General features: G+C 36.5%; 1 protein-coding gene across 1 annotated transcript in view; it reads left to right on the top strand.

Moving 5' to 3' along the window:
• Nucleotides 1-14309, top strand: part of LOC124721171 (paired amphipathic helix protein Sin3b-like) — a 280712-nt gene that overhangs the window by 141518 nt on the left and 124885 nt on the right. The window contains exons 8-9 of the mRNA XM_047246007.1: nucleotides 5023-5308; nucleotides 9357-9581. Coding sequence (XP_047101963.1) covers nucleotides 5023-5308; nucleotides 9357-9581 — 511 coding nt within the window. The remainder of the gene's footprint in view (nucleotides 1-5022; nucleotides 5309-9356; nucleotides 9582-14309) is intronic.

The raw sequence follows: 14309 nt of genomic DNA on the forward strand, positions 1-14309 counted from the left end.
GGTGTGTCCGCTGTGCAGTGCGTGTGATCATTGCTTGTACAGCCCTCTCGCAGTGTCCGGAGCAAGTATGGTGGGTCTGACACACCGGTGTCAATGTGTTCTTTTTTCCATTTCCAGGAGTGTATTAATTTATTTCTTCTTTACTACTATGTGTGGGAAACTAGCTTCTGCTTAAAATGGCGTGTTGTAAAATTTCAACATCAGGCATGAAGTTTTACTTTATTATTTCATTACTACTACCTCTTTTCACCCCACAATTTGCAGACAGTATCTAGATTTAGATTAGTTTTTCGTTCCATAGATCCGTCCTGAGGAGATCCTCGTTGATGTGAAACATATGTTTTTTTTTTTTTTTTAAAGTTGAAATAACAGTACTAATTGTATGGGTATATACAATACGTCATATGAGTATATACAACACATCATTTGTTTCTATTAAAAAATTCGTCAATGGAGTAGAAGGAGTTGGCCACTAGTCTTTCAGACTCCTTTTAAACTGATCTTTATTTGTAACTAAATTTTTTATGTGTGCTGGCAAATTATTGAAGATGAGTATTCCTGAGTAGTGGGCCCCTTTTTGAACTAAAGTAAGTGCTTTTAAGTCCTTGTGCAGATCATTTTTGTTCCTGGTATTGTATGTATGAACTGAGCTGTTTGTTGGAAAAAGAGATATATTATTTAGGACGCATTTCATTAAGGAGTAAATATACTGAGAGACAGTAGTTAGTATACCCAGTTCTTTGAAGAGGTTTCTACAGGACGTCTGTGAATTTACTCCACAAATAATACATATTACACGCTTTTGGACTCTGAAAACTTTTGTTTGACTTGAAGAGTTAACCCAAAATATTATACCATATGACATTATGGAATGAAAGTAGGCAAAGTATGCAAGCTTTTTCATTTTTATGTCACCTATGTCTGCTAACACTCGAATTGCAAATACAGATTTGTTAAGGCGTTTCTGCAGTTCTGTGGTGTGCTCCTCCCAACTGAATTTATTATCAAGTTGTAATCCCAGGAATTTAAGACTGTCAACCTCTTCTATCTGCTCTTCTTCATACTTTATGCATATGCTGGGTGGAAACCTCTTACAGGTTCTGAATTGCATATAGTGAGTCTTTTCGAAGTTTAATGTTAGTGAGTTGGCTTTAAACCATTTATTAATATCCATGAAAATATCATTAGCAGATCTTTCTAGAACTACACTCGACATACTATTTATAGCAATACTTGTGTCATCTGCAAACAGAACAAACTCTGCTTCTGACAGTGCAACTGATGAGAGATCATTAATGTACACAAGAAAAAGCAGTGGCCCTAAGATGGATCCTTGTGGGACACCACATGTAATTTCTTCCTATTCTGATGATGACTGATGACTTAATTCACTAGTCCCTTGCACTGACACCCTTTGTTTCCTGTTAGTGAAGTATGACTTGAACCATTTTGCAGCACTGCCCTTGACACCATAGAATTCTAATTTATTTAGAAGGGTGTTGTGGTTCACACTATCAAATGCCTTTGACAAATCACAGAAAATACCTGCTGCTTGTAATTTGTTATTTAATGAATTAAGTACATTTTCACTGTAGGTGTCACATCACTGAATGTACACCCAAATTATGTCATTGTATGATACACAGTTCAGGAGATATTACATCACAACATTGACATGTGTGAAAACTTGCTTGTACGTAACATGTAGTGCAAATTACCCAGACTGTATTCATCCAGAGTTTCATAATGAGAGGACTTAGCGACTTCTAACAAACTTTAAGCATAATTTCAAACCACCTGTAAACTTTTTCTCACTAACATGATAACGTAAAGTATTTAATACATTAATTCATTTGTAAAATAATCAAGCATTTGAAGCAGTTTTATACATGGTAGTTTGCTTCTTTAAAGAGACTTTACTGATATGATTCTATTTCACTTGTAGGTCAGCTCATAATAATACTACATCCTGCATTCAAATAGAGTGCCTTGACCAACATCAAAGAAGTTGTTTGATATTTATTTGTATGACAAATTTCTTTGTTGTTCCTCTCAATATTGAAACTAATCATGATTGGAAAATATTAGAACATATTGTTTCTCCAATTGTTCTTGGGTCAAAATTCATGAGTTAGAGCTGCTTACATTCTTATGTCAAATCAGTTCTTGGAGAATTCAACAAAATTCAGATCTCCATTATCCCTCTTTCCCTCTCACAGTCAGCCTGAGCATAGACTTCTGTAAAATGACTATGCTCATGCAATTTGTATGATATTTCTTGTTTTTCAGTAAGACATAATCCAAATTACTGTGGCAAAGCAAGATTTTAAAAAAGGAAAATAGGAAAGTATAAAAGTTTTGTGAACTGTTAAGTGATGCTAATCATCTGTGTGTCTTGTACTGACTCATGAACTGACATCAGTAGCAGTCTCCTGTATCTAAACATTTTTATTAACTTCCTTTGGCAATTAGAAAACTGCAGCTTATTTTCACTAGCTCTGTGCTCTCACATCCAAGTTTAGCAATCTTGGCCGGTTTTATGCCCCAGTGTTTGTGCTGGTACCAAATTTATTGTACTGCAATTTTTGTGGAGTTGTTTGTTGAGATTCTCCTGGATACTGATGTATTGCATAGAATTTAACATTTGTCCACTCTCCAAAAATGCCATGAATTCATAACATCCTGGGGGAGGGGAAATCCCTTGCCATCACTATCCAGTGGTCAGTTGCCCCCTCCCCCTCCTGACACCATTCCATCAACGACTTTTTTGATTCAACTCAAAAGAAATAATTCCGTGTCTCATCCACTGTAAGAATGCTTGCTAAGAATCTGTATCTTCACTGATTTTTCATTCTGGTCACCTAAGATTCACTGTACCCTTTTTGCACAAACTATTGAGTAAATTAGTTTATCAATAATGTTTATGAACTACTCTTTAACAATGGATAGTTTGTGTAAAACTTTATTAGCTGTTAGATGGTGATGGCTGCAAATGACCAACATGATGCGTTGGATGTTGTGAGTGGCCTCTATAATGGTGGGTTGGCCAGTACGCTTCTGATTAGCCACTGGCCTGTGTCCTGCATCTCTTATAAGCTGACAAGCTCGGGATCTAATTGTGCTAATATCCACCATAGCACCCTAAAAATATTTTTCACACTACCATTAATGTTGTTTGGGTTTTTGATTTCAGCATTCATAAACTCTTTCGTAGCACTTTGTGTAATACACATGCCATTATCAGTAATTTCCTCAAACACTATAATGCACTTGTTGTGGAAACATAATGGTATTTCCAAATAATGGAATAGGAGGTTAAGATATTGGCACCAGAGTCATATTTGCTAGGCTATTCTAATACTTTATATGATAAAGAAAGAGGAGACATTACTTTCAGACTGTCTCTTGTCTGTTGTCAAGAGCATTGGGATGACAACCATAGCAAGGCTATATCCACTTAATTCTTTCCTTCATATCAAAGCTAAAATACCCATCCAATAACTTCACATTGACAAGTTAATAAATCTTAATATAAAAATATGTATCACAGATTATTGAAGGTTATGCATACAAATTAAAGTTTTTGCACATGTTGACATGGAGAGAGGAAGAGAGTGGAGTACAGTATCAAGCCTGCTGATGGACTGATATGAGTAGTCCTAAAATCAGTATTCCAATGATTGTATTTCTCAGTAGTTTATCTATAGTAAAAAAAAAACCATTTGGTAACATAATAGTTAGCACTTTATGTAGAAACTCATGAGAACTTGTAATAAAATAGGAAGATGTTGAAGTTGTGCTCACAGTGCCCCTCCCCCCCTCCCCAACCCCACCACTGCCACAATGTTTCGTGATTCTAAGAATTGTTATAACTAATAATGCTGTTTTGCCATCTAATTTGTCCATGTAGTGTGTAGTGTCTAGTAAATTCTCACACCTTGTATCTTCACAGATCTGAAATGTTTTCCCCTACTATTTGACAATCCATTGACCATTTTGCTCTTACTGAAACTGTCAAGAACATAGCAGAGGACTGTGTACAATACACAGATCATACTTTCTTTTGGTAGGGACAGTCATATTTTTAATTTTGGGTAGAAAAATTTTGTAGGCAGACTCTGAAAACCTTGCAGCATAATTTTGAATACATATACATTGTATCGATTCAGAAATTTTTGTGCAGTACTCAGAAGTTTCCAATGTGATATTTCAACACAGTACTGTATCTAAAATACAATTTTTTTCTGCACCTACATCACTTTTAAGACTTGTTAATTCATACCTCTGTAAATGAAATCTGGTGACATTCAAAATCAGAGAGCATTGGAAAATTGGATCCTAAAACTTAGGAAAGAGAGGCATGCTGCCACAGATGTTGTCCAGTTGAATAGCTAATACACTATTCTAATGACATCTTATTTCAACAGTGACCAAAATTTTAGCCAATAACACAGTATAACGATATGATCATATACCCATAAAAATTTATTGAAACTAAGGAAAAGAATTTTGAAAAGGAACTACATTTAGTTGCATGTGATTATATACCTTTATTTACATTGAGAATCTTTTTACAAGATTTTATCAGCAAAAGACAAACAGTTCCCAGCAAAGCAATAAATGTATCCACCCTTACAGCATCTTGCTGCAACATTTTTCCATTGTAGTTGTGTGATTCGTTGTGTCTTAACTTATGAGCAATGTTCCCAAAGTGTATGGTAGCTTAGTCACTAACATTGCTATATTGTTATTTTTTGTGCTTTCTAATGGTGGCTCTGTTTCACTGCTGTGTTGTGTACAGGTTTAGAATTGAATATTTTTCACTGCTTACTTGAACTGGGTACTTTTGTTACATTTTGGAAGTACTAGCATAAATTTAGACCCATACTATAAAATTTTTTGTATCAGACATTCTAGTTTATGTGCATTAATTGGTGAAATAGCTTTAAAGATTCTGTATGTTATTACTACTTGGAATGTTCTATCACTATTGAAAGATCCCTGTTGTCTCTTCCTTTACAGCCCTACCCACCATTCAGCTGCTGCTGTTGCATCTGCTTCTGCTGTTTATCACAACGTAGCTTCAGTAACGGCAGCTGCAACATCAATACCTGCTGTTGCATCTACTCCATCACCTTCACCTATGGTTCCTCATCATCATATAGCGCCTTCAACATCACCAGTACCTGCTGCTGCAGGGTATACATCTCCAGCACATTCTATAAGCCATGCTGACCATTGTATGCCTCAGGGGCAAGGTCAGCCTGTTGAATTCAATCATGCCATAAATTACGTTAATAAAATCAAGGTGAGATGTTCTTTGGATCATTAAAACATAAAGAAACTGCACAAATTAAAATTACTTATCAGTAATAGTAATACAAAACTTGTTCACATCAAAACCAGAATTTAATGTAGAATATTTTTGCTATAAAATTCTATTTATTAGTATAATTTATTCCACACAAATCTGAATGATGTGAAATCTAGCAGAAGAAATTACTAGTACTTTTGTGACATCACAATTTGGATCCAGATCTGAGCTTTATACTCATAGTGCTCTTTACTTGAGGTACTCAGCACATCTGCCAGACTCGTGGAAATATCCTGTCTGTACCAATTTCTCTTCTACAGTTTGAAATAATGTAGCTTGTGAAAGGAATGAGTCTGGATTTAAGTCGTAGTCCAGTCAGCACTGTTGCATCTGGAAAGAATTCTGCTTCACTCCGCAGTCTGATGTTGAATTAAAGACTTCACTAAAAGAGGAAGTCTCAGTATATTAATGAATGCAACATAAACTCTTAAAGATAGCAATCCAAGTCGAGTAATTTATGTCCATCTTACCTTTTTACAGGCTATGAAAGAACATCTCTACTAAATGTTTCTAGTCCTTCAAAGCTTTGCTGTGATAGGTGATAGCGTAACACCTTAAACGTACTGACGGCAAACCATATCTCATTTTGTAAATTACTGTATGAAGAAAGTCTGAAAACATCACGCTGGTGTTCACTCACCATTGCAGTTCAAGTGGAAAGTCAGCTTGGGAACTCCCGTTGTGATACTTTCCTGAAAGAAAGTGTTTTATGCCTCTGGTCTGTGCTAGAACCATTTTTTGGTTGGCTAACTTCTTTTTATTGTGTTATTTTATCGCATTACCGTATTTGAAGTGAACTGTTTTGGACAATATGAATTAACTTTTCCTCCTCCCTGCCCCAGTCTTTCAAACTTTAATAATGGAAACATTTTAAAAGAATGTACAGCAATTGGACATATAAAAATGCTGTTAATGTTGATATTGGCTTGACTGTGCAATGTCATTTAGTAATACACTGAAGATGATAAGATTGCACATAGCCATATACCATATCAAATATTTCCTTTTGCATATTATTGATGTGTTTTCTTTGCTTTGTCTTTCTTTGACACTGATGAAACTCAAAATACCTTCATCAACAGCTATTGCCTCAAACAAGATGGGAATATGGTTAGGGCACAGATCATATTAGAGGAAAGCAAGGTTCAACTGTGACTCGTCTGTGTTTGAAATCTACAAAATATTCATATACTTTCATCAACATGATTTATTGTCACCGTCATCATCATCATCATCATCATCATCATCATCAGGTATTCTGTCTTGCAAGATCTAGCAATGGTTAAGTCATGACTCATATACAGCTGTACAGTGGCTTGTGGAGTATCTGTGTAGGCCTTGATGTAGAGAAGTGATGTTCAAACCTCATCTGACCATTTAGCTTCAGTTTTTTTATGGTTTCCAAAGATTGGTCAGGATAAATCCCAAGACTTTTCAGTAAACCAGCCTAACCTGTATTTCTTCCCTTCAGTTAGCTGTTGTAAAGATACTTAAACTGCGAGTCATGAGGGATAATGAATCTTGTAAATTTTATTTTGTATGTATCTTCTGCTCCCATGTGCCGTGTGTGTGTGTGTGGGGGGGGGGGGGGGGGGGGATAGATTAGAAAAGAAAATGAGAAAAATGAATGAAAAGAAAACTGTAAGCTTTACACTCATACTGAAAGAAATTCTGGCTTTGATTGGAACAATCTTTTATAAGAGTTCATATATGACAGAGCAGAAGAAGTTAGTGTTATGCATTTCATAGTACATATATTATGTACTGGCATATATTTAGGTTCGTTGTTTAGTATTGTAATTACTTTAATAGAAACGGGCATAAGAATGGTAATGGTAAAAAGTAATTTTTTCCTTACTGTACATGGTGTATCAAAAACAATCATACGATTTGACACGTCTATATTTCTGAAACTAATAAACATATACAATGAAGTTTGTTTTTTGATGAATGGTAAACTCAAAAAGTTTTTTCTTTTTTATACATTTTCATAGGTGTTCAATACAAATATGTCTCCCTTGAGATGCACAGCGTATGTCAGTGTGATATTCAAATTGTTCCCATACTGCAGGTAGCATGTCTTGAGACACAGCTTCCACAACTGATGTTATGCGATGTCTCAGTTCATTCATTGTTGTTGATAATGGAGGCACATAAACAGACTTTTATAAACCCCCACAAGAAATAATCACATACAGTCAGGTCAGTGACCTTGGAGGCCAGTAATGTAAGGCTGAATCATTAGGTCCAGTGCGACCGATCCATCGTTCAGTAATCCTTTGATTTAAAAATCCCCTCATCCTGTTGTTAAATGAAGTCATTTGAATCAGTCTCCAACTGTGGGAAAAGAAAGATTTCAAGCATATTGAGATATGTGCTTTCTGTAACAGTGTTCTCGGCAAAGAAAAATGGACCATACACCTTTTCCCGTGAAACTGCACAAAACACATTAAATTTTGGAGAGTCCCTCTCATGTTCTCATGTTGTACAACTTCACGTGATTGTTCCATACCCCATATTCTTATATTAAGACTATTCACCCTTCTGTTTTAATGGAATTTTGCCTCATTGCTAAACACCAAATGTGGAAGAAATACCTCATTCTCCATCTTTCCAAGAACAAAATTACAGAACTCCACACATTGTTCTTTGTCACCTTCATGAAGAGCTTGCAGTAGCTGAATTTTGTATGGTTTCATGTGTAAACATCAATGCAATACATACCAGACGGACATCGAGGGGGGCATGTTGAGCTGTACAGCGAATGGATTTTTGTGTACTCCTTGTGAAACTATGGCAGATGTGTTCATTATCTGTATCAGACACTCGGGGACTTGTATTTACACAAACAATCTGCTTTTCAGAATTGCTCATGCCATCATCTAATGCTCTGTGCTGTAGCAGGATCCACACCATACCTAGTATGAAGGTCACACTGAACAGTTATTACTGACCTTCACTGCGCAAAACGTAGAACACAAAATGCTTTCTGTTGTCCCGACACCATTTTTACTAGAACTGAAGTGGGCACACTCTGCTACTACCTTGTGGGAATCGTGTAAAACTTGAGAGTTTACTCTTTCCAACAGTATGTTGTTCACACACTTATCACAAATAACATAATAGTATTATGAGAAGGAAAGTTGCTACCCGCCATATAGCGAAGATACTGAGTCGCATATAGGCACAACAAAAAGATTTTCACACTTAAAGCAACAAAGGCACACATACAGGTGTGTGCGCGTGCGCACACACACACACACACACACACACACACACACACACACACACACACACACACACACGACTGCAGTCTTAGGCAACTGGTTTCAGTGCGCTCGTGTGTGTTGTTGACTAAAGCCATTGGCTGAAAGCTTTAAGCATGAAAATCTTTCGTTGTGCCTATCTGCAACTCAGCAGCTCCGCTATATGGCGAGTAGCAACTTTCCTTCTCATAATATTGTTACATTCCATCCTGGATTTTCCATTGTTTGGAATAACATAATGGTTATGATTTTTTAAAAATCAAATGATTCTTTTTGATACACCTTGTATATTACATTATTTCAAGAAGAATTATGCAAGTAATGTGGGTTTTCAGTTTCCACCACATCTTTTGTTGTTTCTTGTGCAACACAATACCAGTGTATCAGTATTTTATTCATTGTGTAAAGTTTTCTGTCATGCTACTTTCATTAGTTGTAGACCAAGGGATTCATGCACATTTAATTGGGAACAACGGTACTTGATTATGAAAATGTCTCAGTATTTAATTTAATTTCATTACTTCAAATCCACTGGTTAGTATATCATCATAGATGTCACATGAAATGAAAAACAAGAAAACATTATTTTGAATTGGAGCTAAAATGCTCTGAGAGAGCACAGGATACTGTAAAAAAAAAATAGTTAGGCTATTGGTACATGCCAGTTACATTGTTACTATGTGTCTGAAATCTAAAGTATAATTTGTGATCCACAGAATCGATTCCAAGGTCAACCAGACAAATACAAAAAATTTCTTGAGATTTTGCATACCTATCAAAAAGAGCAACGTAACATGAAAGAAGGTCATCTGCCTCCTGGGAAACATTTGACAGAAGCAGAAGTGTATTCACAAGTTGCAAAATTGTTTGAACATCAAGATGATCTTCTTGCAGAGTTTGGACAGTTCCTTCCAGATGCTACTAGTCACCAGGCAGCTCTTGTAAGTATTCATCATTGTAATAATCTGAATTACTAATTGTTGATTTATTCCTGAGGAGCCACATAATTGTATATCAGTACATATGTGTGTAATACTTTACCAGTTATGTGATAAAATATCCAATACAGAAAAGCTGTTCATAATAATTAATTACTCTAAGTTGAAAATCAGTTAATTCTTCATTTGTTAATATGGGTTGTAAAATATAGATTCATCCAGCTGCGCACTAAATTAAGCTCTGATTTTTCAGTTATTATGTTGTTACTACAATTAATGGAATGAGTAAAAGTGAATTGCCTCACTCTATAACTGAGGTATTGGTTCATCGATAGGCACATGAACAAGACTAATAATATTGCTAAGTTTTCAGCTGAATCCTTCAGAGATAACAGAACACACACACACACACACAACCTGCATGATTACCGGTTGTCTTGACCTATTATGTTGTACTGGGACTGCAGCTAAACTGATGTGTTGTAATGTGTGGAGTGGATGGGCAGTAGGAGCTCCGTTTGGAGGAAAGGGTGGTGTGAATGGGAAAGAAGGAAGGAAGACTGTAGTTTAACATCTTATTGACAGTGTGCTCATTAGAGATGGGTGTGGATGGGAGTGAAAGGTTAGTTGTATACGACTGTTTGCTGATGATGTGACAGAACAGTTTATGAAAATGTGTTATGCCAGATGAGGGAGAAGTGTAAAAGATGTGAAAAACAATGTATATAATTACAGTCAGAAAGCAAAACACAAACCCAAAGATGCTCAAAAGGATGGAATATGTGCAGTCAAATCATGAAAAGATGTAAGTGCAAGCCAACCTTAATTAATCTACTTACATAGTTAATGTAATTTCAGATAAATTGAAACTGGCGGAAGATGACACACAGGTGGGAGCAGAAGACCTAGTTAAAAAACACAGATTTAATTTACAAACAGAGAAAAAAGTCAATGTTAACAGTACTTTCCAACCCCAGCAAGATGAGTAATAATGCTTTGTTTTTGACAAGCTGTCGGGAACTGTAAACAGTGCTAAATGCTTCTGCAGACTCATCACAGGCAATTTTGTATGGTTTTTCAGAGGAGTGCTACGAACATCGATGTAGCAGGCAGTAGTACTTCATGAATCATCAGCTGTCAGTAACATATGCCTCACACTGATTGCTCACTCAAGACATTGACCACCTGGACTATTTGTTTCTGAACATTTTTTCCTTATATCAGAACAGTCAATAAATGATCTTCAGTTAATATTAGTGGATTAAATGTGCATCAGTAAAGATAATTCCTTGTGCTTTACCTGAGTGTTCACTTTGGAATGAAAGACCACCTTGAAGTAATTGTGAATTGTTGCTAAAAATTACCACAAACAATAAATTGTACTTTATCAGTACAACCCAGAAAAAAGCAATAATTGAATTAATTGACCACTGTCGAAAAGTCAGAGTAAGAAAACAAGGCAGTTGAGATTTAATGTGAAGACAAAATTAGGAGGATTTTACTCTGTGAAATTGTACACTGTCAACATAATTTGTTCTTTATTACTAGGAATTTTGTCACGCAAAGTGTTGAGTTTCAAGTAGGCTTTTAATTTAAATGGTTGCCTGCACCTTCTACTAGCCTGTCATGGTTATTTCTTTCTAAGTCCAACAATGAAAAAAAAAGTAACTAAATTACATACTGTAAGATAAAAACTGTTTGCAAGAGAGGGTAAAAAACTGGAAGAGGAGCCATAATATTTTTGAGTGTAATCAGAATCTAAAAATTTTGCTTCAAATATATGATTATTAATGTAAAAATTTTTCTCTTATTGGAGCACATTGTGCATACTTTTTGGGTTCTGTCTTGATTTGTGCTGTCTTTCAGTTGCTTGACACTATTCACTGTTTGAGCAAATTGTAATTAAAACCAGCTATAAGAATGCCTAATTTCCATTATGGTTGTGTTCTATTCTAGCAGTATTGTTGTTTTACTCAACTGACTTTGCTTTCTTGTCTTTGTTCTACAGTTTCCATTTGTGGGTCTTCCTGTGGCAGGTTTAAAAAGTGTTTCAAATATGATCTGTATTTAAGATCCAGCCCAACACACAGTTTTACTCTTTTTAGGATGATTTAATTGTATACCCTACACCAAATAAAGTTCCACCTTGACTTTGTGACATGTTTAAGAACTCATGAACACTTTAAATATTTTCCAATGGAATAACCACCACTTCCCTTGTGAAGTTCACACCCAACCTGTCCAAAACAGCCCTTTTGTCCCCTCCACCATCTATTGTACAAGTCAAGAAATTTGCAATGTCGTACGTTATCAAACTGACATATCCAGCAGATAGGACCCATCACTTGGGTTGTAGACAGACAACAAAGATCCTATGTTAATGAAGAGTTCCAAGTAGGAAGCTGTACTGGCAGAACTTGAAACTTAACTGTCGTTAACACTTCTGTTAGTCTCCATAAAATATTGATTTCAAATGCCAGATGGCAGAAGTTGTTGGTGGTGTCTTGCAATTTGCTGCATCATGGTCTCCTTGTTCCTCTCAAGATATTACCTTCCAACTGTTGGACAGTTTCTTATGGGATGTACATATGGCACCAGCTGACTTTTGTTCCCTTCCTTGTTGCTGTTCTCTAAGAGGGACATAACATACCTACAAGGGACTGTCTTGCAACTTGCCCTTATGGCTTCCAAGAATGTGGTGAGATAGAGGTTACTGCATTTACTAGAAAGGGGTGTCTCCCTAGCTCATTTTCAGTCACTCAGACCAGTGTGACAGCCCAGCAGTTGTTGGCTTTTGGTCTGTTGCCATATTCAGTTTCTTCTGAACAAATTGCATCATTCATTGTAAAATAAGGTAATTGGATGGATTTTAAAAAAATCTAGTCACCAAGCAGCAGCAGAAGACACACATATTACTGTGCGAGGTAGCGCAGTGGTTAGCACACTGGACTTGCATTCGGGAGGACGACGGTTCAAACCCGTGTCCGGCCATCCTGATTTAGGTTTTCCATGATTTCCCTAAATCGCTTCAGGCAAATGCTGGGATGGTTCCTGTGAAAGGGCGTGGCCAACTTCTTTCTCTATCCTTTCTTAATCCGGTGGGACTGATGACCTCGCTGTTTGGTCCCCTCCCATAAATCAACCAACCAACACACATGTAAAAGATTGTAATAAGGCAGGCTTTCAAAGCCTGTGGCTCCTTCTTCGGGCAGAAGGGTTGAAGGGGAAGGAAGAGCAGTGAAAGAAAGGGCTGGAGAGGTCTAAGAAAAGGGGTAAATTTCGAGGAAGTCACCTAGAATCGTGGGTCATGGAAGACTTAAGAGACTCTTCTTTCCTTCTCATCCCATCTGGTATGTGTGTGTGTGTTCTGCGACTGCTTGGTGAGTAGATTTTTTAATCTATCCAATTACCTTATTTTGTCAAAAATTGATTGTTTTTGTTGTTATATTAGGCCATTCATTGTAAGTCATACGAAAAAAAAATATATTTCCACAACCATTTGCTGCACTTGCATTCAGCTGACAACTGGTTTCCTGATAAGTCTGAGCTGTATGTCATGGAAATGTTAACTGCATTATCACACCTATTATATGTTTTTTACATCATAAAACAGCCATTTTCATTCCCTTGTGGATACAGCCCATATTAAATGCATAAAACCCATAAATAACTGCTAGATCAGCTTCCAGCTGCCCACATACTTAAAGCACCCTCTTGTGCAAGTTCATAGCTGCTGGACATACAGATATCTATACATCAAAAGAAAGGAGCCTGTTTTAAGTTGGTGTTACATTAATTTATGAAAACAGTAGCACAGAGTGGTTCCTGCAGTATCTGGCCGTTGCAAGTAGCAGCGGCCTCATAGATAAATGGGTTAACCTATACTGAGCTAAAAACTTAAGTCATTGACTGGCTGCTGCTTGTATGAGATAATAATAAGCCTTCTTTTAAAGTTTCTATGGATCTAGTACAGCAGCTAGCTACTGCACGAATTAAATGTTTTGATACTGCCAAATGTTTACAGAATGCTTTAGGTGTGTATTCCTTTCAAATACAATAGCTTTCATTAAAACTTCTAAATACCTCTCCTGTGTTATTTGAAGTTAACGCAAATTTGCTCTTTCAATATAACTCAGCTCTAGAACTGAAGTAAAAGATCAATGGCACAACAAACAGGCCCTAGTCCTAGCTGCTGCCAAAGAGGGACAAGTCAGCTCATATGCTCTCCTATCCATTCAAAAATCATCTTTTCCACAAGGAACTCATAAAAATTGATGAAAATGAAATTGAAAAAGTAGCACACAACAGTTTTGGAGTGTGGGGTTGATAGTACACTTCACTCAGACCACCACCATAGACTGCTGAAAAAGCTGTAGAGTCTCTGCATGAGGAAAACCATTTTCCTTTGTGGGCTATTGTTTTATTTTGGAACCAGAATCCTCAGGCAAGATATATTACCAAGAAATGTGGGATCAGCAAAACAAGTGTTTCTTACATCAACATAAATTATCTTTCACTACATCAGGCACTCAGAGGGCATGATTTTAGACATTTTATAGAATGTTATGGGTTTGCTTTGCATTGCCTGGCTGACTACACTGTCTTTCTCCAAGGTGTGCTCTTTACTGATGAAGCAGCGTTTATGAACAGTGGTAATGTATGTTTACGTAACATGCACTACCAAGTGTCTGAAAAACCATACTGGCATTGTCGGGTATAACACTAATGAAT

This window comes from Schistocerca piceifrons, chromosome X (assembly GCF_021461385.2).
Source record: "Schistocerca piceifrons isolate TAMUIC-IGC-003096 chromosome X, iqSchPice1.1, whole genome shotgun sequence".
NCBI lineage: Eukaryota > Metazoa > Arthropoda > Insecta > Orthoptera > Acrididae > Schistocerca > Schistocerca piceifrons.